Source organism: Xiphophorus maculatus, chromosome 5 (genome assembly GCF_002775205.1).
Source record: "Xiphophorus maculatus strain JP 163 A chromosome 5, X_maculatus-5.0-male, whole genome shotgun sequence".
Taxonomy (NCBI): Eukaryota; Metazoa; Chordata; class Actinopteri; order Cyprinodontiformes; family Poeciliidae; genus Xiphophorus; species Xiphophorus maculatus.
This window is the reverse complement of record NC_036447.1, coordinates 12,350,917-12,375,080: the sequence shown is the minus strand read 5'-3', so window position 1 is coordinate 12,375,080 and position 24,164 is coordinate 12,350,917. Positions and strand designations below refer to the sequence as shown.

Below are 24,164 nucleotides of genomic sequence, written 5' to 3'. Positions count from 1 at the left end.
GACAAACAAGCCGGTCAGACAAATGGGAATTAAACACACGACAGTCCTGGGAAAATAAAAAATATCAGAAGCTACAAAAAGTTTGAGACTGGGTTCACCTTCCATCGCCACAGCAACCATTAAAATAAAGCCAGAGCCACAATAGGATGACTCTGATCAAAGCACATTCATGAGTTAGAATGATCCAGCCAAAGTCTTGACCTAATAGTTTTTTTTAGCAAAGCTTGAAAATTGATGTTTTGCAGAATACATGCAATCTGACTGACCTTGAGCTATTCAAAGAATGGGGAAAACATTTAGCTTCTGGATTTCCTAGTAGACAGTTACCCTTAAAAGATTTGCTGCTGTATTTGAAGAAAAAGGCCAGTTTAGTAAAAGGAGTGTTTACTCAGGGCAAAGGGAGAGTGAATGAGTGGTGAGGGGCTGAATTCAATGCATGGACATTTTTCAGGTTTTCAATAGTAGAAAAAATATATTTTGTGTTGAACTCTCCTAAAATCCCCAATCTCTAGAAAAAAATTGAAGTTTGAGGTTGTAGATTGACAAATTGTAAAAGGTTCTTCTGAAAGGCATTTTAAATATTCAACATATTCTGCCTTATGAATCCTGTCTTCTTCTGACCATGAAAAAAAGAAAACAGTCCAAAAGAAATTCGAATTTTGATTAAAAAACACAAAAAAACATGATTTTAGTGGAATAACACTTAACCCCCTCCCTCCAACAATTAGTCAGCTACTATTGGCATGGTGACCTTGCTGTGCTGCCACAGCTCTAGCTTTTTTAAGACTTGCAGTGGAAAAAGGAACAAAGGGAATTTTTTGTCATTGACAGAGAGGCTTAAGGCCATGGATGAGACTCTGGCACAAGACACTGCCGCACATTAGCTTTTCTAAAAATCTCCTCACATAATACACAGAGGCCTTGCTCACACAGAAATCCTGATGTGCGGTGCTTGCAGACACACAAAGGACAACTGCTTTATAGTGTAAAACACATTTCCATCAAGAGAGAAAGAATAAAGACTCCTGGGACCTTGACAGCAAGTCAAGGTTCCAATGAAAGTCTTTCTCTGGGTTGTTTCTGTGTGTGATAGAAAGAGAGTGTGTAATCAAAATATCTCTAAGCCTTTCTTGGCATAAAGTACATAGCCTTGAGACGGGAAATATTTCAGTGAATGTGTTTGGCAGCATCTTAAGCTCAATGAATTAGTTTGGCAGAATGGTTAATTATGTTCGGAATGCCAGTATACCGTTCTCTACGTGCTCCTCCTCCCCCACGCTGCCCTCCGGCGTTGTGCGCTCGTAGCCTTCTTCAGGAAGTGGCAGAGCTCCCAGCCGTGGTCCTGATGAACTCTTGCTGCTTGGTGTCTCTGAGTCTTCCAGGCCACTGTCATAGCAACCACCGTCCTGAGGTTGGCTCACGACCGAGAAGGTCACCCGGCGAAGGGTCCCCTGCAGGCAACGTACAAACACAATATGGGATTAATCATCTAGGATTCCTAATCTGAGATTCTAAATCTGAGGATTAGACTGTTGGGCAGGGTCTGCAAAGACATATTGAGATTATCTGATCATGTTCTCCTTGATTATGGGTTTAGCAGCTACAATGCAGTGTAATAGTCATCAACCAATCACAGGGGTCTATCAAAGTTTTCTGATGCCTTTTAATCCCAGTTTAGATTAATGCTGCTGGACATGTCTGGTGTTTACAAACCACTGGCCTGCCCAGAAGATTCTTACATCTGATCTGGATTGGTGTCTAATCGTGACAGCTGCATTATATGGAGTCCACTCTCAAAAACACTTATTTTGTGCTCTACTGAAGTAAGTGAAGACAGATAAACGATAAGCGTTTTGATGCTATTTAAGTTCCCTTTGGTCAGCTAATGCAGCATAATGTGCTGATGTTAATAAAAAGCCTTGTTTGTGTTTCTGAGACTCAGGTGTTCAGGGATTCATAAATAAATCTGTAAAAGCTTAATCATATTATGGGTGAGGGAGCGAGAGGTGGATTCTAACTTTCTCCCATAGTTACGTCATGTTAAGTTATCGACACTTTAGAGTTAAGTTCTTCATATACCTCATCTCTGCAGTTTACAGGTCTGTGTGACATTTGATTTCCTCAGGAAGTGAAGTTTTTATGATTAAAAAAGTATTTCAAAAGCCCAAAGTACCTGGAGAAACTCCACAGATCTATTAGGAAAATCTGGAAATTTTGATATGAGAGATATCTTAAAAGACATGGTTGCACAATATACGGGTTACATTTGCTACTACATAAAGCAAAATGATTTTTTTTTTTTTTGAATCATTTACAAAAAAACATAAAAAAACAATAGTTCTATTTCCATTGATTTTACTTTGTGTTTTAATTTGGATTTCTTGATGATTTGTATCATATATATATCTCTTATTTTTATGTGTTTTGGCATTTGTGAAACATCTACGTACATCTAGATGTTTGCATCTACAAATTAGGCAGTATACAGCCGAGGTGGTTTCAGTGAATATTTTCAGTATATCATCCACACAAAGTGAGCAGCACGACCACTGTGATGTTCAAACACAAATCAGCCCAGTCTTGTTAGCACAGCGGCTTTGAGGTTGGATGGAAAATAAGACTGTAAGTTCACGCTGAGAAAATATCAGAGAGCTAAATGACTGAGTCTGGCCTGAAGGGATCGCTCTGCACCAGGAAGCCCATCTCTATATGACACCCATCCTATCTCGTCTCAGACTCACTTATCTGCTTACAAAATTACAAGCTTTTAAATCTAGATCTGCTTTGAAACATGCAGTGTATGGTGAGGAAGTGAAGGCTACAGAGACAAGAAAAAGATTACCGTGGAATAACTTTAGCCTTGAATGTCACCTCTGGATAATCTGCTGGGAAGCTGATGGACGGCTCGTATAAAAAGCTAAACCTGTGCCAATTTTTTTTTTCTTCCACCAAGCACAGAAGAAAATTAAACATTTGAAATGCTTATACTAAAAAAGACAAGATGGTACACAGCAGAATTAAGTCAGAAAGAGGGGATTAATCATGAACTAATATTGTCTGTAACTTGCTAACAATATTTAGATGATAAAAGTGACTCCAACAACAGTAACAGAGAGCATAATATTAAAGTCTTGTGAAAAACATCTCCATGGATTCATCTTGACTTTCAATGAAGAAAATTTTCATTTTAGTGCCCCAGCTTTGATCAAGTATAGTGTAACCTCTTCAGAGGGAGAGCCTCTGGTAAATAAATAGAAAATGCATAAAAGAATGTGACTCAGAGTGAAATGGAAAGTGTATGAAAGAATTTGACTCTGAGTGAAAGTGAGTCTGAGATCTCATCATAATCAGTTGGATTTCTTACACAAGAAATGTCAACACAAATATTTTCACTATTGCTTGACTTAAAAGGCTGTCTAAACCATTTCCTTGGTGTGACAGCATTGCATAACATAGCTTTGTAAGGACTTAAAATTATATTTCTAAATAAGAGTCATGTGCTTAATCAAAGATGATTAACCCATTTTTTGTGTTTTAAATGATTAAAATAGGACTTTGGCATTGGATTTTCAAAGTACCTAATAGAAATTCTTCAAATGTGCTCTGCTATCGCCAACTACTCTTTTAAAGATAATAAAAAAAACTCTAATTGAATATAAAAATGTACTCCATTCAAAATAAAATATACTGCACACTGTCCTCAATATAAAAATAAATTAGCATTTCACCTTGCACATTTTACAATACACAAATTTATTTTATCTGTATAAAAAAAGAGCAAGGACATATGGAATTTTTCTTTCTGAATTATATACAGCAAGAAATATACTTTTGTGCAGCAAACTGAATATTCACTATCAAGGTTAATGATTCTGGTCCACAAAGATGCATAAAGGCTCAGGAACAACAGGGTCAGCCGGTGTTTTTGCAAAACTAAAATATAGTTTTACTACATTTTACCAAAACGTGCTTTGATGCAACTAACATGTTCAAAGTCAGCAGCAGCTGTGTGCAAAGTTTGCCAACGTTCAGTGAATACGTTGTAACAATTGCTAATCTGTCAATTAGCATTGCAACAAGTACAGAAAAATTTGATTCGCAAGATATGAGCAAAAAAGGAAGAAAGGGTTACTGACAAATATTTAGAAAAAGATGGAAGCAAAGTTTTTCTCAAACAAATTTGGTTTTCCGCAAACAGTGCTTTTAAAGAATTTGTCATCAATGTAAAGTACTTCCTAGTCCATTCTTTATATACTTGTCTGTTTGCATTGAAAGTTCAAATAGACAAGCATTAAACTGCAATGAAATGGTAAATGTGATGCTGCCCTATTCAATGCTCTTGTAATAAAATCTGCAAACGAATCTTTCTGACTCCGTCAACAAAGCAGGGAAATTCAAGAACCACTTCCTTCCTTTCTGCAGAATGAGAGTCACAAACATAGAAACAGAGTGAAAATCTCTTATATCCGTGGCTTACGGTAACAGGTTAGACTTACTACACCAGAGGAAGTGACTTTGTGACAGCAACTGAAAAGCAACATCCAACGGGCTTAACTTTGACAAGGGAAAAAAAATGCCGTCTGAAATGTTGAGGTGTGAAATATTGTGACACTCCTTATGATTATTGTTGGGATCCATCAAGTCGTGGCAATGTGTTTTTTTTTTAAAGTCCATTACACTTTAAAATTTTTTTTTTTAAATATTTACTTTTTCACAGTTATAGAGTTTGTTCACTAAGTGTAATTCGTTAACCTTGAGCGGTAACAGTAAATGTGAAATTCTGAAAATTCTGAAACTTCAATGCTGATAACTTGTGTGTGATGTTGCATCGGAGAAAAAACTGCAGTGAGATCCAACCTGCAACACAAGGCGGGCCTCGATCGACCGACGGTGAGTTACTGGTATTGGCAGTCTGGATGTGGTTGCTCTCAGTGAGCATTCTGTTACAAATTTCAGCTCTTCTGCCACAAATCCATCTAATTCAATTTCCTCCATACTGGCCATAGCTGCCCCCTCTCCTTCCTTCATCATAATAATGTTATTTTCAATTTATTCTCCCCATGACTCTTACCCCTAAAGCTGAACTTCTGTTTTTCACAACTATCCACATATTCTCTGTTCCTTTGGCTCACTTCCTCTACTCGTCTTCCACTTCTTTCTCTCCTTGCCAGTCAGCTTTATGATGTGCAGATCGATGATAAGTCCTTGACCTCGTTATAGGTCCCTCTCCGCTCCCCCCACAGCAGGGTTTATTGACCCATAACTCCTCCACCGTCAGAAACCCCATTTCCCCTCTTTTTTTCTCTCACGCTCTCCTTCCAAACTCAAAGTCTTGAACTCTTTGACAACCTTCTCTTCTTTTGCCAAATGCCATATTTTGGCTACTTTTAGTTTAATTACATTTGAGCAGCTGCACACTGTAGACCTTCTGCCCTGGTCCTTTTGGCTTGTTCTCACTGCTGCTTAACTTGTCGACACATATTTGACTCCATTAATACAATTCATAAGTTTTTCTGTTCAAATGTTTTTAGAGTCTATTTAGGATGATATCTTTAACATATTCATTTCTCAGCTTTTGTCAAGGAATAAAGAGCAGAACTCAAAACTCAAGCACTATCAAGTTGTGGTAACATCAATAATTTCTGTTGTGGACGTTTCTAGACAGGGGAAACTCTAAGTTGGCTATTTTCAGCATTTGTAAGGGATTTAAAATGAAGTGAAATCTCCAGTAAAAGCTTAAACTTTTAGAAACTGCTTTTTTTTTTTTTGCATGTTTAGATGCATGTCTGTGAGTCATTGAGGTTGCAATAGAGGGAGAGCAAGACAACACAGACAACAGGAAGGCTGAATGCAGAGCAGCAAAATCTATGGTTTTATCCTTTTCAGTTTTTACCACCTGGTACACGATGCATTTGGAAATGTGTGAAATATTTATGAAATATAACAATTAAGGAGGCTGCATTTGCTTTCGAAAATACACAGACACTGATGATTTGGAATGTTAATGCTAAATACAGTTTAAAATGCAAATCTCTTTATATTTTGGTGCTTGTTTCAAACAGTAAGGTGTTGTTTCACATAAAAGTCAATGTGAAAACTCAAGTTTCATATTGACCTTTCTTAGTAAGAGCTATTTTAAGGTGTGTAATAATGAGGAATGTCAACAGGAAAGACTGGAAAAAAAATTAAACAATGTTCTTCAGATGTTTTCCTTCTTCTTGTATTGTAATTCTTAAATTTGATTCATAGCCGCAGCTCCACTTACAAAGGATATTAGCTATTTTAATGTGTGCTACATTTTTTGGACTAAAAATGTGCAATAAAACTAAAAGTTCCATATATCTGCTAAATCTTAGTCCATAAATATTGTAGCTATGAGAAAACACGCATGCACATAAACACACATGAACATATGTATAAACTGGCTAAGGTCCAGTATGGGCTATAAATCTATCCCTGATGGAATATTAATTGAGTTTGATGACGGACATAAAAAATACTTCCTCTTAATTTGATCCGGTCAATTACAGTTTGGTGCTGACATGACAGCCTCAGTTCTCTGACATGGTGAATATGTAAAAATGATTATGTGTGCAAGTATTGTGCAAACATTTTAGCGGACCATTCCACTATGGGAGCAAGTTTGAAGCTAACTCTGCTATCAGTGTGAATCAAAAAGACGCACGATCTGAGCTAAGAATAAACCCAACCATCTGAATCTTGCTCTGAAGCAAAATGAGAAGGAGAAAAAAAAAAGTTCTTAATATAGAATTCATTTCAGGGCAAGAGTTTTTTTCTTTCAGCAGTACACATGAGTGTGTGCATATGTTCATGTGTATGAGTGAGACTTCACACCTTTATGTTTGTGTTTTATGGCCGTGTACGAGTGTGAAAGTCTAAAAGCCTGCAAGATGTGTTATGTCAGCCTGCGAGAGCGCTTGTGTTTGTAGTGTGAAGACCGGCATATGCGTGTGCATGCACAGGTTGGCTCAGCCATCAAGGTAATTAGTGTGTAAACCTCCACGCTGTCGGTTCAAAGAGAATTAACGAGCTCTAGTTAATTAACAGTCTCCCTCTCTTCTCCTTACATGTGTCTGCATATTGAATGCATTTGTGTGTGTGTGTGTGCATCTGTGCATCTTGGTTTTTGTGCATGTGTTAGTGTATTTGGACTTGAGTGCCTGTTTGTTTGACTGTGCCCTGCTTCATTCTGGTCTGCATAATGAATTGACAGGATGCGGCTTCGCATAAACCAGAACTACAAACATGGTTGTAGGACAAGAGCCACATTTCCCCCTCTTTGGATCTTGGCTCGTTTTCCTGTCTCACATCATCTAAATATCAGGACAGAGTTGCTCCATAGCGACTGATCTTATTCGTTAGTTGGTTATAAACATATAGTACGCTGTAACTCTCATTTAATTCTTCGCATGTTTCATGCTTGTAACAATGCCAACTGAGGTCAGGTTGCAGGTCAGAATACAAACATGAAAAGTAAAGTTACAAGTCACTAACTTACCTCTGGCACAATCAGAAAAATACTGAGAATATGATGTATAATTCCTATCTAACTAAGGACTCTGACCTTTAGCGTATCCAGACACTCCTTTTGGTCCAAATTCCAAATTTCAAGAGCACAAAAACTAATGCATTTTGGGATTTTGCAATGAATCTTGTAGAATTTTGACTGGTCGGGTTAATTTATGCTCATATTATGGCTGATCTCCAAAGCACAATGTCAGAGGTCGAGGGAGGTCATGCAGAATTGGCTTCAAAATTCTGCTTCTGGGACAAACAACCCTCTGACTTGTTTATATTTTGTTCAGCTAGTTAGTGTCATCCAGTATGCAGCTTAGAGCTGGGATACAATACAATGTTGGTGTCATATGAAACAGTAGCTTCCTATTATATGCGAACATTGCATAATGGAGAACCAGATCCAGGGCTTTTGCCATATTTAAGCAGCTGTTACTTTGTTTCTAATGTTGCCATATATGGAAGTGCTTAGAGAAAGGTGTTATACAGGTCTAAACATGAGATAAATAAGCTGATTTGTGAAACATCAATTATTTAGGTTGTCAACCCCAAATAATTCTGACTTGCTTTAGAACAGTAAAATGCTCTGCTCTCTTACACACACATTCGGTTAAAATGCTGCTGTGTCACATTAATTACTGACTTTCATGGTAGGTAATTTAGAAAAAAAGGCTCTGTATGTTGGTGAATACAGTTCTTAAAAAGAATATAGAATTGTCTAAAATCAGTACCAGGAGATTAAGGTCTTACTAAATCACAGGATAAGGAAATGTCTGATCTGTCAATCTCTAATATCAATCTTTCTTTAATCAAGCAGTAGCTGCATGTTTGCATTTGTTTTTGTCCAAAAAACACAAAACAATTCAGAATTAATGAAGGTATTTTATCACAGCAATGTTTTGTGTGTGTATGTTGAATCTGACAATTCAATGAGCCACACAAATCAAGCAGATATCTGAGATCCTTTTGGTAATCTCTCCCTGCAGACATCTCAGATTTTCCTCATGTTGAATGAGCAGCTTAGCTTTGTGATTTCTTTGCCAATTGTCCCTAATGGTTTGGGATTGGGAGGACATCATAATGTTGATGCCAAGCATCAGCATTACTTTTAAAATATGATTTTGCTTTAAGCCAGAAATTGGATTGTGTGACCCTCATTAAATAATGAAAAGGCCAGACTGAAGGAATTCTATGAGAGTTTCATCGGTTCTAGTGGACAGAAGGATCCAATAACACCAACAGTCAAATCTAATGTGAAAAAAACCCCAAAGATCCACTTTGCAGAAAACCTAATGAAATGAGTGAAAATGTGTTTATAATGTGATTCCCAACAACCAGATATTTTCAGAGACAGATTAGTGCAAGAGCCCAACACTCTGTCTTCATAACACGCATTCACACTTATTTACAACCCTAAATAGTAGCATTGCTGATAAAGTGTCAGTCATAAACACTTTGCAGCTTCAGCTTTCCGAAAATATGTAAGGTGATACAGCCCTTTGCTCCCACAGCAAACAATGAAAACTAATCTGTTTGTGTTGACACCACATGGACACAGTCCAGAGTTCATACCTGGAATGCTGATCAGCCTAAATGACCTTTACTTCCACTCTCTTGTTTAGCCTCTGCTCAGAGATCATGTTCTGTTAACGCTGATGGCAAATATGAGTACAGAAACTGTCCTCCCACATCATGAGTTCTAAAAAGTAAGTCAGGTGAAGCAGATAAAGCACACATGAATCTATATATATTTACAGAATGACATGTTTAATTGATACATTTATGAAGATATGATGTCATTTTGAAAGAGGTATAATGAATGCTTTCTGTATAAAGTATTTTTAATGCTCCCAATAACACGATTCTTCAGTGTGCTTTGCTGTGTCTCTTTGCTGGAGGAAGTTAAAAACAAAGCTGCCACTGGCATTGACTGCAGTATCTTCTGACTTATTAGTTATATTTTTACCTCTGTCTCTTTGGACAAATCCACTGATGGAGTTATTGCTACCACGAGCTGTGTGTGCTCTCCTTGCTACTCTTTCCCATTAAAAGTATTCATCGTTCAGTAATTCTTGATTTAGATTTGTTTCATTCCTGGGCAAACAGAATTATTCTGATAATATATTCTGCTTTATATCCTATGCATCTAATTTTTTGCTTCCCATAATCAACTGCTCTGTGTATGTGGTAATTTTTGCTCTGTCGCCTTCCTCTGTCCTCTCAACCCCCGTCAGTTGAACAGATGGTTGCTCTCACTGAGCCTGGCTGTGCTGCAGGTCTCTTTCTGTTTAAAGGGAGCCATTCCTTTCCACAGTTGCCACATTCTTGCTTTTGATGAGGGATTTATTAAAATGTCAATGGCTTGATAAATTCAACTGGACTTTTCTTAGGGTTAGGGTTATTTTTTTCCCTTATTGGTTCTGGACAATAAAAAAATTCAGACTGTGTGCTGTTATGATTAGGACTGAACTGTAATATATAACTGAATCTGAATCTTACTATACGATTGGATCATGTTGGACTGAGTTGGATTATTTTGAATTGAATTTGGACCTAACCGGATTTTGTATGGTACCATGAGATGATATGAGTTGGTGCTATGGAACAAAGCTGAATTGAAGTGAACATTGCTATGTGCTGTACATACAATACATAATATGCATTATGTGATAATTCACACTTCCTTTCACTTGACTTCGCTTTCATTTTTTATACCATTTCTCACTGTTCTTTCTTACAATTTTATTCACCACCTAAATTTTTGTAGCCATTCCAGGTGTCTTATTTGTCTGCTTAGGGATTTTCACACCAACGCCTTAAGTGTGAAGTGTAATGGTGAGAAATTTTCCTGATTATCTAGGGTGTTTCATTCCCAACTATCCAACTACAGTTCAACAATTATCAACACTTCTCTTTGTTGCTGTGTTTTTTTTTTTTCATCATACCAGCAAGGCAAGTAAGACAATTAATAAAACTAAAATAAACTTTGAGTCACTGATTGAGTTGACAGGTCAGACTTCTCAGCTGTTCTGCAGCATTTACTGATAAATGTGAGAAAGTCTTTTACAACATTTTCCTTGTCAACTGTTAAGCTGTGCATCAAAGGCAGCAGGAGGGAAAAAAAGCTGTGAAATCAAAAATAAAAATAGCTTGCTGCTGATAAGCTAGTATCCTGAAGAGATGTTTGTGATCGTTTTTTTCAATATATATTAGTCTTAAAGCTGGGTTGAATTTACAGGTGTTAAAATGCAGCTTCTACATATTATATCAAAAAGAATAGCGCCCCGGTTACACCATGAACTAACTAGACTGAATAGACAAATATACAAAATAGAGGCAATACCAACTCAAAGACATTGTCTCCTCAACACAAATGGTCCCTGTCTGCAAAAAGTAATTTAAGTATGGCTAGAAGAGAAAATCCAAAGTCCCTAAAGTGCCTCTAGGTTCAGCAATGATTTCAGTTAAGTGAAAAAAAGAGAAAACATGATAATGTCCCTAAAAAATATATCCAAATCCCAAAGGTTTTAAATTAACCTAATTTCTTTATCTTTTATTCTCAAAGAGCTGAATTTTGTTGTATCATTTTAAAATGGTCTTCTTTAATTGTTTTTTAAGCTTTTCTGAAGGTCTTTTAAAATGTTTTTTTATTGGATCTTTGGGTACAATAATACAAGCACCTTGTCAGAGGGACATGACTTCTTCCAGTTTGCAGTTGCATTTTGACATGACCAGACCAAGGAAAAGTTTTAAATCAGAATAAAAACCACACAAGTTTTAGGCTTTAAAAAATGTCACTTTCAACTTCAGCTTTTTCAGTGATGGAGGAATAATTTGGACCATGAAAGTTTGAAAGCTGCATGTCACTAACTGCAGGCTAAAAAAAATCCCAAAGAGGAAAATAGGTACCTATTAAGCTCTGAATGGAAACAAATAAAATAGAGACACAGGAACAAAGTAAAATAAAATATGACCACATTCTGCTTTTATAAAGTAAGAGACAAAAAGTTGTGTTTAACACTAGTCTTTTGTGGTATTTTCAGAATGCGGAAAATCATTTCACAGCCGGTTGGAACCACGCGAGGGGAAGGATGTAGCAATATGAGCAGCGTTTCCTCCGTGAGTCTAACTCCCAGATGCTGAAAGCGCCTTATTACCACAACACACGCAAACCTTCTCCATGCAAATACCATAAACGCAAAGATTTGGGCACACCTGCTTGCCTCTTCTCACACGTGCAGGTGTGCATATACACACTCGCACACATTTATAACTATGCAGCAGTATGTTGCGCTGGGACCACCTCTGCAGTACGATCATTCCTTCCCTCGTATACTTCTGCCCCCCACAATACTTTCCCTCTTGCCACAAATCTCTGCAACTGCTCCACCTATTGCACTTTCTTCTTATTTCCCCACTCCCTGCTTTCTTTTCTTCTATCTTAGTAGTCTTCTCCTTCCTTTCCCTCCCGTTCCATCCTCTCCTCTGTCTCAGTCTCTCCCTCCAGAAGCAGGTGATGTAGAAGGGCGCTCAGCAGTATCTGACTATCAGGCCTGACTCTGTGAGAGGAATGATAATCACTGTGCTGCACTGCAGAGAGAGAAAGAAGAGAGGGAGGAAAAGAGGGAGGGAAAGGGGCATGAGGTACTGGAAAAGGGGGGCAAGTGCGGCAGCAGGAGAGGGGGATTGTGATGAGGGCAACAGAACGGGACAAAGAGAAAAAGAGGATGAAGTAGACAAAGAATGATGCAAGGAAAAAGAGTTGCTAACAGAAACGGAAAATTGCTTTGATACCACACACCTTCTTGGTGTCATGCTCTCGCTTTCCCTCTTTTACTTTTCCACCTTGCTAATCTCTCTGCTCCCTTGTACACACACTCGCACACACCCCAACAGCCACCATCCCCTCCGTCACGGCAGCTTGTAGAACAGCAGCCCTGCAGTATACGGCAGAGCTTCAGCCTTGTGTCTGAGCGCCAGAGAACATTAACTGCAGCAGCGAGGTCATCTGATCGACACTATGCGGACCCTCTCTTTCTCTCCTCGCGCTCCTCCTCAGACTGCTGCAGTCTTCTGCAGGCCACCGTGTGGCCAACGCTGGGACTGCCACTCCCAACAGCCTTCTGGCACACCTGTCCCTTAAAACGTGTTCTTGCGGGGAGACTACAATTCTCACTTATTAAAACCTTGCAGCTAATGTCCATTATGATGCCCTAAAGAGTTTCAGGGGGGTTTTTTGTTGTTTTTTTTGTTTTTGTTTGTTTGCTTGCAGGTGTCGTGTGTATTTTTTTTCCTGCAGAGACAGATAGAGGGAGTGTGGATCTACTGCATCGGCTTTGTTACCATCAAGCTGTCCACTCTGGCACCATGCGCTCTCTCCCTTCTCCCTGTCTCCATCTGGGCTCTCCAGCCTGCAGATACACGCTGGAAATCACTGTCTCTATTCACGGTATCGGCCCCTTTGAATGTTTATCCCCCTTTGTGTAGCTCTGGCTGTCTGCGCGCTAGAGGAAAAAAAAAAACAAACAACAAAAAACAAAAGCTAATAGAGTGAGATATAGAGCTAGGCTTTTCCGGACAAATACCCGTGATTCTGATTAGCTTCTTTGTTGGCGTGCCTGCTTGTGTGAGTGATGGTGATACTCATCACTTTCCACTGCTTGTCCTTAAAACAGTCATCTCCTTTAATATGACTGACAGGAGTCATTGTGAAGAAAGATGCAAACATGATGGTGGCGTACAACTGGCCTTCTGTGTGCATGCGTGAGTGAGAGAACACCATGCATATGCATGTGTGCTATTTAGACAGAATTTATGAGCCGTTCTGTGTGTAAATGTGTGTGCGTTTGTTTGGACCATTAGAGCAATGTGAGCAATAGTCTTTTCACCACCCACTTCTATTGTGCATTAGGATGACCAGATGAGGAGCAGACAATAAGTTCTCTGTGGGGGTAAGAATATGGAAAAGTAAAAGCGACGACGTGACTATAGATACGTGATCTCACAGACACAGGGGTGACAGATGAGCAGGCACAAACAGCAAAAACAAACTCCCTGTTGAGAGTGATTAGGATTGCTGCAGTGAACAATAGACAGAGTCAATAAGGGACTTCGGAGACATCTGGATACAAGAGCAAGGTCTCAGTCCCCTCCCTCTCTACGTACCCACCATCCCTCATGGCTTTTCTTTTTCAGCATTTGACCTCTTTCTACACCATATTGCTTCAGTCTCCACTTAAGCCCTTTTCCAAACTATCCTCTTTATCATATTCTTTTCAGTTCTCCTTATGTTTTCTCAAATTTGTTTTCTTGACTTTCTCTGTCTTGCACAGATACTCGCACCGCTTTGTGGCGCTCCTGTCTTTTGTAAAAATGGGCGTATGGGCTAAGCTGACAGGGGCTGCCATGGCGCTCTGTTGTGTCAAACTGAAATCCATCCTGTCAGTTTAGAATCAGTGTCACTCCTTTTTGCAAGGTTAAAGATAGCTTCGCTTAATGTGCTGTCAGACACAAACAAACATGAACTCCACAATGGCCCCAACAAACAAAAACACCAACACAGTCACACACAAGTACACACATGTTGCACTGCAGGAAAAAGCGGCATTAAATTTGCATTTTGACATGACCACAAAATGGAAATACAGCATATTTGTAAATCTTTTTGCACTACAGCAATAAGCTTAGGATCAATATCCCCCTTAGCCTAAAGGCTTCGACATGCAGAACCTCTCCGTGTCCATGAAAGAAAGCCCATGAGTTTTCCTGAGAACACACAGGTGTCTGTTTTTGTACAATTTATTTGTTTATCAGATGACGTATAAGTTGTTTATTCAGAAGAAGACTATCGTATTTTCCGCACTACAAGGCACACCCAAAAACCTTAAATTTTCTCAAAAGCCGACAGTGCGCCTTACAATCCGGTGCGCCTTATGTATGGACCAATATTGAGCCACAACAGGTCTCGCAACTACGGTAAGCAGCCGCCGACTTCATTTTCCCCCGTAGAAGAAGAAGCGCGCGGTGCACGCTGGGTTTTGTGTAAAGACCCCAAAATGGCTCCTATTAAGAGACACGCTTATGACGCAAAGTTTAAACTCAAGGCGATCAGTCACACAGTAGAACACGGGAATAGACCAGCAGCGAGAGAATTTAACATGAACGAATCAATGGTGCAGAAGTGGAGGAAGCAACAGCTGTTCATTTTGGGAGTGAACAGAGTTTTCAGAACGCTGGTTTGTAATCTATTAATAAAGTTTGACTGACATATCTGACTATTTTGTTGACATTCCCTTTAGCGCAGCTTCATCTAATGGATGGATAACGTAACCCCAGCTTCTACTGTAGCATCCATTCTATGCGCCTTATAATGCGGTGCGCCTTATATATGATAAAAGTTTTAAAATAGGCCATTCATTGAAGGTGTGCCTTATAATGTGGTGCGCCTTATAGTGCGGAAAATACGGTAACTAAAAAAGGCACAGATTGATTTTTTAACCAAGATATAATCCTTTTTTTTTATTATTATTTTTGTAGACCCTGATAGATTTATCATCCGAATGGGGATAAGAGCAGAGGTCATTTTTCTCTGCATTTCTTTTTAAAAAAGCTACTTATTATTTTTTCTTCTTCGACTTGTGCTGAGATGCAGTTTTCTTTATTTGCTAGAGCTGTTTGTTTGGCACCACTCTTTGAATGGGAGTATTATTGCCACTGTCTGTATGAGCAGTCAGTGTAATCACACAATCTGGGCTGACTAATGGACTCTAGTGTGTAGAGGGACGTGAACAAAATTACGTAGCATAAGTTTTAAAGTTGACCAGACTGAACTTGGTTCCAGTACTTCAGAAGAGAAACTTTTTTTAATACTTCTGCATGCTCTTTGAGAATCCAATGAAAACAATGTTGTAATACCTGTACCAAGCTAGGGGGTAGTGGCAATTTTGACATTAACAACAGCTTATTGACCTTGTTGCTATATTTAGCGATCATCCCATGTAGACATGGCCAAATTATGTAAATTGAGTGATTGACATCAATTCAATTACCTTTTAGGACAACAAATTGCTACTTTTCTAAGTTGGCAGAACTGTAAAAATGTTGGAGATTAAAATGTGAACTTGGTTAAATAAGTTGCAGGTTGAACACCTCAAAACCATTATAAATTGTGTGTTCTTTGCATAATTTCTCCTTTCAGTCATTTTAAGTTTACATTTGAAATGATCACAACTGACTCAGGCAAATAAAAGTATAATCCATAAAATGCAACTCCACATTGTTATGGTTTCTATCACAAAAAATGAAAGTCCCCATGTTCAAAGTTATCAATTGTAATAATCTTTGAATATCCCATCAAAATAGAGTTTAAAAACAAATCTCCACTCTTGTAAAGGTTTTTAAGAATCACACCAAAATGGTAGAGTTTGAACAAAACACACAAACACAACAAATAATCTCTTTTGCAACGTATCCATGTCAACGTGGGCCAGCTTGAAACAACTGCTAAGAGATACAGTTCAAATCCATTTACTTACATTCTATTCAATATAAATGCCTAAATCCAGGAACTGTACAGAATAAAACACAGAAAATAAAATTGTCTTTCTTAAACACATATTTAAACTTCATTGAGAAAATAGAGATTTAGAGCTATATCTTGGCTTGCTGTACTCTGGCCACTCAGTTCAATTTCCTGCTCTGTGTGCAACTGTGCCAGACAGAGCTGAGAATGAATCAATCCTGCTGCCAGCAGACTGTTACAGTTTGAGGAAAAGCCACAAAGAACAATAGCCAATGGACAGACGTCGAAATAAATTGGCTACTGCCACTTTGGCGGGAGCGGTTCCTGTACAAGCAAATCTGGAAGGAGCTGAACATTGGAAAGCTGCATTGCAGTTATGGAGTCCTGGCTGCTTCCAACTTGAGCCGGTAGCATTGTGATGTCTAAACACACATTTGGTCTGATCACTTGTAAATAAGTTCTGACAGAGTCTGTTCTGAGAAGAAATAAAGTCTAATTTAACTGCAGTCTGAAAAAGGAGCTGGTAGAAACTATTCAAGTTCTAAAGTTACTACAGAGTAACAACGCCTGGTAAGAAATTCATTCCTAGCAAACATAATTGAGGCGATGTATTGCTCCAACCAAGCAGTGTGTAACAAGATTAAAAAATAAAATTTGAGTGCTAAAACTACAACACAGACAGTAGTTTCTGTATTTGTGGTTTTGTCTTCGTTGCTGTTATTAAACAGAGGTGCTTGCTTATTAAGCAAGGGTACCCTTGCTATCAACGTATATAGAGGTTTTAAAAATTAAGCTTCAAAATCACCACAATTTTCCAGCAGAGAAACTGCTGCATATCCCCTTTTGTTGCTGACAGTCAGCTAGTAGCATACAAGAAATGCTTCTTGACAAATTAATCTGTCATGAGGTATTTCTGTTCACGAAAAAGATGGACTGATCAGCATAAATTAGGATGATGGACATTTAATAAGGCCTCTTGTTCATGCTACATGCACACCTTTGGATTAAATTAGATGTCACACTGCTAAAACCCCTTAACTGTCACCCACAAATCACTTACATGCAAGTCAGAGGGTCCACAAGGAAGCCAGTGTCCTCGTGACAGTTAAGGGGTTTGTTTTGCTTTTATATAATTGTTTTGCCATGCACCAGAGTCTTCAATCTGAATCCTTGACTGTCAGTATCCTGCAACTTATAGGTGTGTCTCTGCTTCGACACACATGAGTCAAATAATCAGGTCATTAGCAGGAATCTAAAGAACTTCACATACTGAGGAGGTAATTAAGCCATTTGATTCAGGTGCAATTTTTAGACATCAAAAAATTGCAAAAGATAGGTCCTTAGGAACCTTCGTTGAAAATTGCTGCCAGATACTTTTCAAGGTAGCACATAGGTCAACTCTAAATTCTAAAATCTATTACTTTATGAATGTACTTAATTTTTATGTGCTCTAATAATAAATGACATGGTGAATATGCTATTCTTTCTGATTCCGTCTAACATCATAGTGACCTTTAATCGATTCAGGGGCTGACTGTGCACTCCGATGCATCAAGGGCATTTGATCGTTGAATGTCCTGCTGAGTGACGAAAGCATGACTTCAAGCGTGCATGTATGTGCATTTGTGTGAACCTATCTCAGGCCTATCGCCCCTGTGACAGACACAGTGCCACCGAAATGTCTTGGGGCACCTCGCCCAATGTCTTGACAATAGGCTCAGTGTGTGTGAGTGACAGAGAGTGGCTCGGGGACACAGAGGGGGCGTTATGCTGGGTAGACAACATGCACGCAAACACACACACACACACACACGCACACGCACCCACACACACACACACACACACACACACACACGCCGAGGCACGCACATGCACACATTAAAGCAGGAAGACAGTGCACTCTTTCTCTCCCTCTGCGCTATTTCTCATTCCCTCTTTCCCTGACGCAGAGAGACTCAATCATTCACACTCTGTCTTCTTTGACGCAGAGGAAAAACATAAAATAACCTCTCCTTTGCTCTGTCTTTTTCTGTAAGTCTGCTGTGTGAATGCGTGCGCACAAATGTGGACGGTATAATTAATATGGCTTTCATTTTCTCCAAGCTATGAAGTATGCTTTTGGTATGCAAACAGGCTTCTTGCTTGTGAGTGTGTGAATATATGTGAGCGCATTGCGTGTGTGTATGTGCTTGATACACTAGAGACAGAGTGCAAAGTTGGGCCATTGAGCGGAAGGAGCAGAGTTAATGAGGAACGCGGGGGTAGAATCCAAATCTTTTCCATCGATAACCTTGCACAACACTTCAAGAATATATGTGTACATTGGATCCTTTTTGCAATCCACTTTGAAAATTATTTTTAAGTATCAGGGTTAGAAAAGGGTCACTGAGAAGTCATTTTCAGTTGAGTCTCTCAGAGCTGAGCAGTTGCTCAAGAGTCTGCCCTATTTCAAGGGAATGTCTGGCAAATTCATATCCAGAATGTTTTGATGGAACATTCACTGTATAATGTTCTGGTGAAATGTAATGTCAATGATTTTTTTAAACAGTCCAATTAACTGAAGTTGTATGGGATGGTGGTTGATCATATGGTAAAACCTTATACAAGATTATTTACAATAGCAGTAGTATTCAATGCAGTTACTAAACAGCAGGGTGAAGGATAAAAATGAGAGGGAAGCTACTTTAGCCAAAACCTGTGAAAACTTATTATTGAGTTGTTCTTTGTGCGGTTGTGTGGTGAAGGCAGCAAGTCACACAAAGGAAAAGCAAGCAGAAGCATTGCTTGAATATTAACCTTTACAGAAGCAAGTGAGGCTTTAATGCTGTAATGTTGTTCACCAATGTTCCATAATTTCCTTATCTCCAAATGATAGCTTTTAATGTTATCCGGAGTTGCAAAACCTTAGAAATAACTTTGAAGTTATTTCCAGACAGATGGATGTCAAAAACGTTCTCTCTTTCTGTTTTGAATTTCTTTATGTCAAAATATTATCTGGTCTTTTTGAGATCAATCAGCCTACTTCATGTTATCAGAACAAGATAAGAACATAAATACTTGATTCTAAATATTTGTTCATTCTCCATAATGATTATTTTTTGACATAGGGCCAGATTAATTTGCTCACTCTTGAAAATGAGACCTTGTGTCTCAAAGATATTTGTCTGCATATAAAGTAAAATTGACAAAAAGAAAAAAGATATTACAATGAATCTCTGATTTGAAAATTCCATTTTGTATTGACTCTGGTCATCATTCTCCGATAGCAGAACTGTATCATGGTGACTGGAAAAACTTAAGATAAACCAGGAAGCAAAAACTGGAGAAATTAATAAGGGGAGAATACTTTTTCACAACTCAGTAGCTCTTCAAGTAAGTTTGTTCCGTGGTGTAATTACAACAACAACAAAAAAAAACAAACAACTGCTTAAAGAAATGCATGTTAAAATTATATTTTTAAAAAGTCTAGGTCAGATGTAAGTTTCACAACTAAAAGGTTCACATACCTTGGTGTCTTATTCATGAGTAACAGCAAGACGGAGCAGGAAAGGAATTAGTGGTTCAGGGCTGCTCTGTCATAGTGGCGGAGGAACTGAGTCAGAAGACAAAGCTGTCAATCTACTAGCCTATCTACAATCTAATCCTCACATTTGGTTATCAAATAAAGTTCATGACCAAAGAACAAAATACAAGCAGCTGAAATGAGCTTCCTTAATAGGGTGACCTTATAGATGGTTGGACTTGGTTGTGAAGCTGCTGCTGCTTCTCCCTGAAATGACAACTGAGGTAGACCTTCATGTTATCTGACTTAAAAGTATTGTTGGTGTGAGCCAAAAATATGAATAAAAACATATTATCTAAAGTTTTAGGAAAATATTCTGCCTTAATATTGGTCATTTGTGACAAACTTTGAAACTTTGTACAGACAAGTGTAAACTTTGAGGCCTACATAAATGTAGAGATCCAGCCCTTAAATGTATTTAATTACATTCTACATGAATCCTCATATGGCTAACAAATTAATTATTGGGCTGCTCGCAATAATCAATCTGCTTTTTAGCAGCACTGCTTTAGTAAAAGTTACAAAGATCCTTTTTTGTTGCAACAGTGTCTGATAACTCAAATGAAAATAAAACCAGTGGGTTTTTTACATTCAGTTAGTATTTTAGTCAACAATTTCAAATTCAGTGTTTGATCATCCTTGAAACCCCACTGATGCTGCAGCTTTGTGGTTCAGATCTACTTAAATGTGGATGCGCTTGGTGAACACGCTTGACTCCTGTCTTTTAACAAATTCTGGAAAAAAAACCCCTGAAAAGTAAAAGAACCCAGGGGGAGTTTGTTGAGGTGAAACCGTCGATTCAACATATTTTTGACGGAAGGCTCCCTGCATCGGCTCTGCTGGATTTAAAAGCGCCGCTGTCAGCACGGGCCGGCATTAAGAAACACTTTCACACATCACATTCTAATCAAAGCCTGCTCTTTTTAACAACCGTGAAAGCTTTCATGTTAACACGACACTGCGACCAAAGCTTTATTCATACTTTTAAAAGGGACTGACCGGTCAATGAGCATGTGTGGGGTGTGTGTGTGTGTGTACCCCCACCAGACAATACGCCATATCTGTGTCGACACACTCAGCCGTTGCGTCTCATCTTACCGGTGATACTTTGTGTGACTCCCCTTGACCGTGCATGAATTGTCTGTGATCTCAACACTACGCTCACTACAGCTGTGTATTTCTGTGCACGGACCCAGGCAAGGCACATGAGATGCGCATATTTTTCCAAGCCGTCTCAGGTTCTCGGCTCAGATGTAAGCATTCACTTATCCAGCCAATTAGAGGTTACCGTTTCATCCTCATGGAAAGCTGTTTGGGGCCTTAATTGGCAGGCAGATTTGCATTACTTTGATTACAGTTTTTTTTTTTGTTTTTGTTTTTGGGGGACTGTGTGCTTATTTTCAAGTTTAATAGTGTGGGTGATGTTCAACAAAAGAGTTTTTTGTTTTCCCTTCTTCCTTGAGTGCTGTTGGTAGCCATTCTCATAATACTACTCTATTGTTTAAAAAGAGGAGAGAGACTCTTAAATAATGTATGTCTGATTTGTGCCGCTGCACTGTTGGGATATTAAGAACCAGCTTTATGGTAATGCAGTGCAATTACTGTGATATATTAGGAACAAGCCATTGATTTCGAGTGTAGCTTGAATCATTAAAGCAAAGTTTGTTTGGCTTTGTGAGCATCTATATGAATGAGTAAAAATATTAAAATTCTCCTGGCTTACAGTGTCTTACAAAAGGACTTAAACAACTGGCATACTTTCACATCTTCTCACATTACAGCCACATCTTTAATGGGGTTTACCTAATGCCTGACCTTGAAGTGGAATTACACATGGATTGTCAATTTGATTCAGATCTAGACAATGACTGGGCTACTCAAAAGACTTTGGTCATGCGTTAATTTTGTCGTCCAGTAAGATTTATGTGTATCATTCACTCAATAGTTTTTCTTCCAGAATTGTCAATCCATCTTTTCATGAACTCTTCCCTATCTCTTTAACATAAAGGATGCTGGCACCACCATGTTTAACTATGGGGATGTTATGCACAGCATGATGTGCTGTTTTAGTTTTGTCCACATATAGCATTTTGTATGTCAGCCAAAAAGCTGCTATTTGGACTCATCTGACCACAGCACCCCCTTCCACTTGTTTCCAGTTTACCCTACATGGCTTGTGGCAAACTTTAAAAACAACTCCTCATGGCTTTTTTTGTGCAACAAAGAATGCTCAGCTAATAGTCATCCTGTCAACATATTCTCTCATCTGGGCTCCTGCAGAGTTACAATGTTCTCTAACAAAGCCTCAAAGGCCATCAGCCGTATTTATACTGAGAGTAAAGTCACCAAAAAGTTGACTTTTTAAGGGATGAACTTTAAATACAAACGCAAACCACACTTCTCAAACTCTCATTTGCAAAGTTTGAAAACCCATGTGTCACAACTGCTTTGTGTGGTTTGTCATAAAAACCCAACAAAATACATAGTTTGTGGTGGTAATGTCAAGAAAATGTGAGTAAACTTCAGTGGCGTGAATATTTTCCACAGCACTATACAGGCAGGTGGTGCGTGTGTGATGGCCATGAGAATAAACCGTTTGATTACACAGACACATAGTATGTGTGAGGGTCAGATAGTTCAACTATTTTAATGCCTCTGCTGGAGGGGGTCGGCTTGATCTCATCTCTGATACATCTCTCACTCCGCATGCTTGTTCACATTTGAACGTCTGTTCACATTTAGGTAGGCATCTCTTATCAGGTCTATTTCTGATATCAATGGGCAATTGGGACCCAACAAAGATTGAGCAAATACTCATATCCACATGTAAACACTTACACATATATTGGAAGAGGCTTGGGTCAGTGGTGTAATCTGGATCATTGCTGCAGGCAGTGGCCTGCCCACTCAGATTTATGTAACTTCTTTAACTGGGCAGGTAGAAAGCTCTTATTTCTCTCTCTCTCTCTTTTCCTCTCTCTCTCACTCAGACACACATATACGCACACACACACACACACACACACACACACGTACCAGGATAGCCTGAAGAGGGTGAGCTGGTTTAACTCTTGAAGAGAAGTTCCTTCTTCTTCTAACCCCAGACGTACATACCTCAGTCCTGTCTTTTTCATTTCATCTCCTCCTTCCATGTACTCCCCTCCATCGGCTTGCCACCCTCGGGCAACACCTAAGAATGCATTCTCATTTTGTAACTTCACATCTTCACTCAATACTCACTGAAGCATTCCCTGTCATCCTGGTCACCTCTTCATCTACCTACCTAAATCTCCCAGCTCCCTCCTCCCCCCAGCTCTAAGCCCTGGCTGCCAACCAGGAATTTCTTTACTCTTTTCTCCACACATTTTTACCCTCTTTCCCTGCTTCTTTTTCTCTCCTCTATCTTAATCTTGATCTTCTGATTTATCTGTCCTTTATCAACAATTCCAAAACAGATGGTTACATTTAGCCTCCGGCAAAAACATTGGCTTTGGACTGCAGCACTACCGGGGCCACTGTTTTGCATTCACACAAGATATAATGAGCAGATACCCGGCGAGAAATCTGCCCCGATTTGCCACAAGCAAAAATGCATAAACCATACTGCGTGGAGCAGATAGTCACACCTTCCGGTTGTTCTTCGGTTGCATGCTTAATTACTACCAAGAAGGGGAAAAAAAAAAAAAAAAGAAACAAAGATTAAAGCCATTGGAAAACAGAGGGAGATAAGGGCGGGAGAATGGAAGGGGGTGTTATGAGCCATTTGGAAAGTTTAAAGAAACTATTAAGTGTGGTGCAAAAAAAAAAGTTGGGAAGCATTAAAAGCACGATTTGAAAAGATAGATCCAGATGGAGTGTGATGAAAGGAGATGAAACCACTTAACAGGAACAGTGAGATCAATCAGCAGGAAGGCAGACGGAGGAGGAGGACATTATTATGTGTGTGCATGTGTCGGCGTGTAGGCGTGTGTGTGTGGGTGTGCCGGGGGGAAGCGGCCTTCAGACAATGGGAACACAGGGTTGTAAAGTGATGCTTTTTACAGGGTGATTTGCACACCACTGACCTCAATAACAGACAGCTAGTCATTGTGGCAATACTAATTAATAATTATTTCCTTTGAAGGTTTTATTTCACTTCTTTTTTAATTGCTCCATGTAGCTTCATGTGAATGGATGATTTTTGTAAGTAGCATCTTAAATTCACATCAAGATCCGTCATTCTCTTTCAAAGAACAATCTAAAATAATTGATACATCTTATTAGGCCAATTTTTGTCTTTCGCTACTTATGCCACCCAGAAACATTTTGAATATTGCCCACAGATAATGCCTGTGTTCTATCATGTAGGCTGTAATTAGATATGATTTGCTTTGTGGTTCCACCCTTCTGAGTGGCACACAAACACCTGTCTCAATAATTGTGAACGCCAATAACCAGCTTGCAAACACGGAAAACTGATCTAACATGATGATGTTTTATAACTGACTCCTCAAATTCAGCAATGAAGTTATTCCATCTCTAAACAAAACTAAGAAAATTAAAACT

General features: G+C 38.9%; 1 protein-coding gene across 2 annotated transcripts in view; it reads right to left on the bottom strand.

The window, feature by feature from the left end:
* The window catches only part of LOC102220538 (protocadherin-7-like), a 57,760-nt gene that overhangs the window by 7,866 nt on the left and 25,730 nt on the right, over positions 1 to 24,164 (bottom strand). For both annotated transcript variants that reach the window (XM_023333846.1, XM_014471008.2), the window contains exon 5: positions 1,250 to 1,451. In XM_023333846.1, coding sequence (XP_023189614.1) covers positions 1,250 to 1,451 — 202 coding nt within the window. The remainder of the gene's footprint in view (positions 1 to 1,249; positions 1,452 to 24,164) is intronic.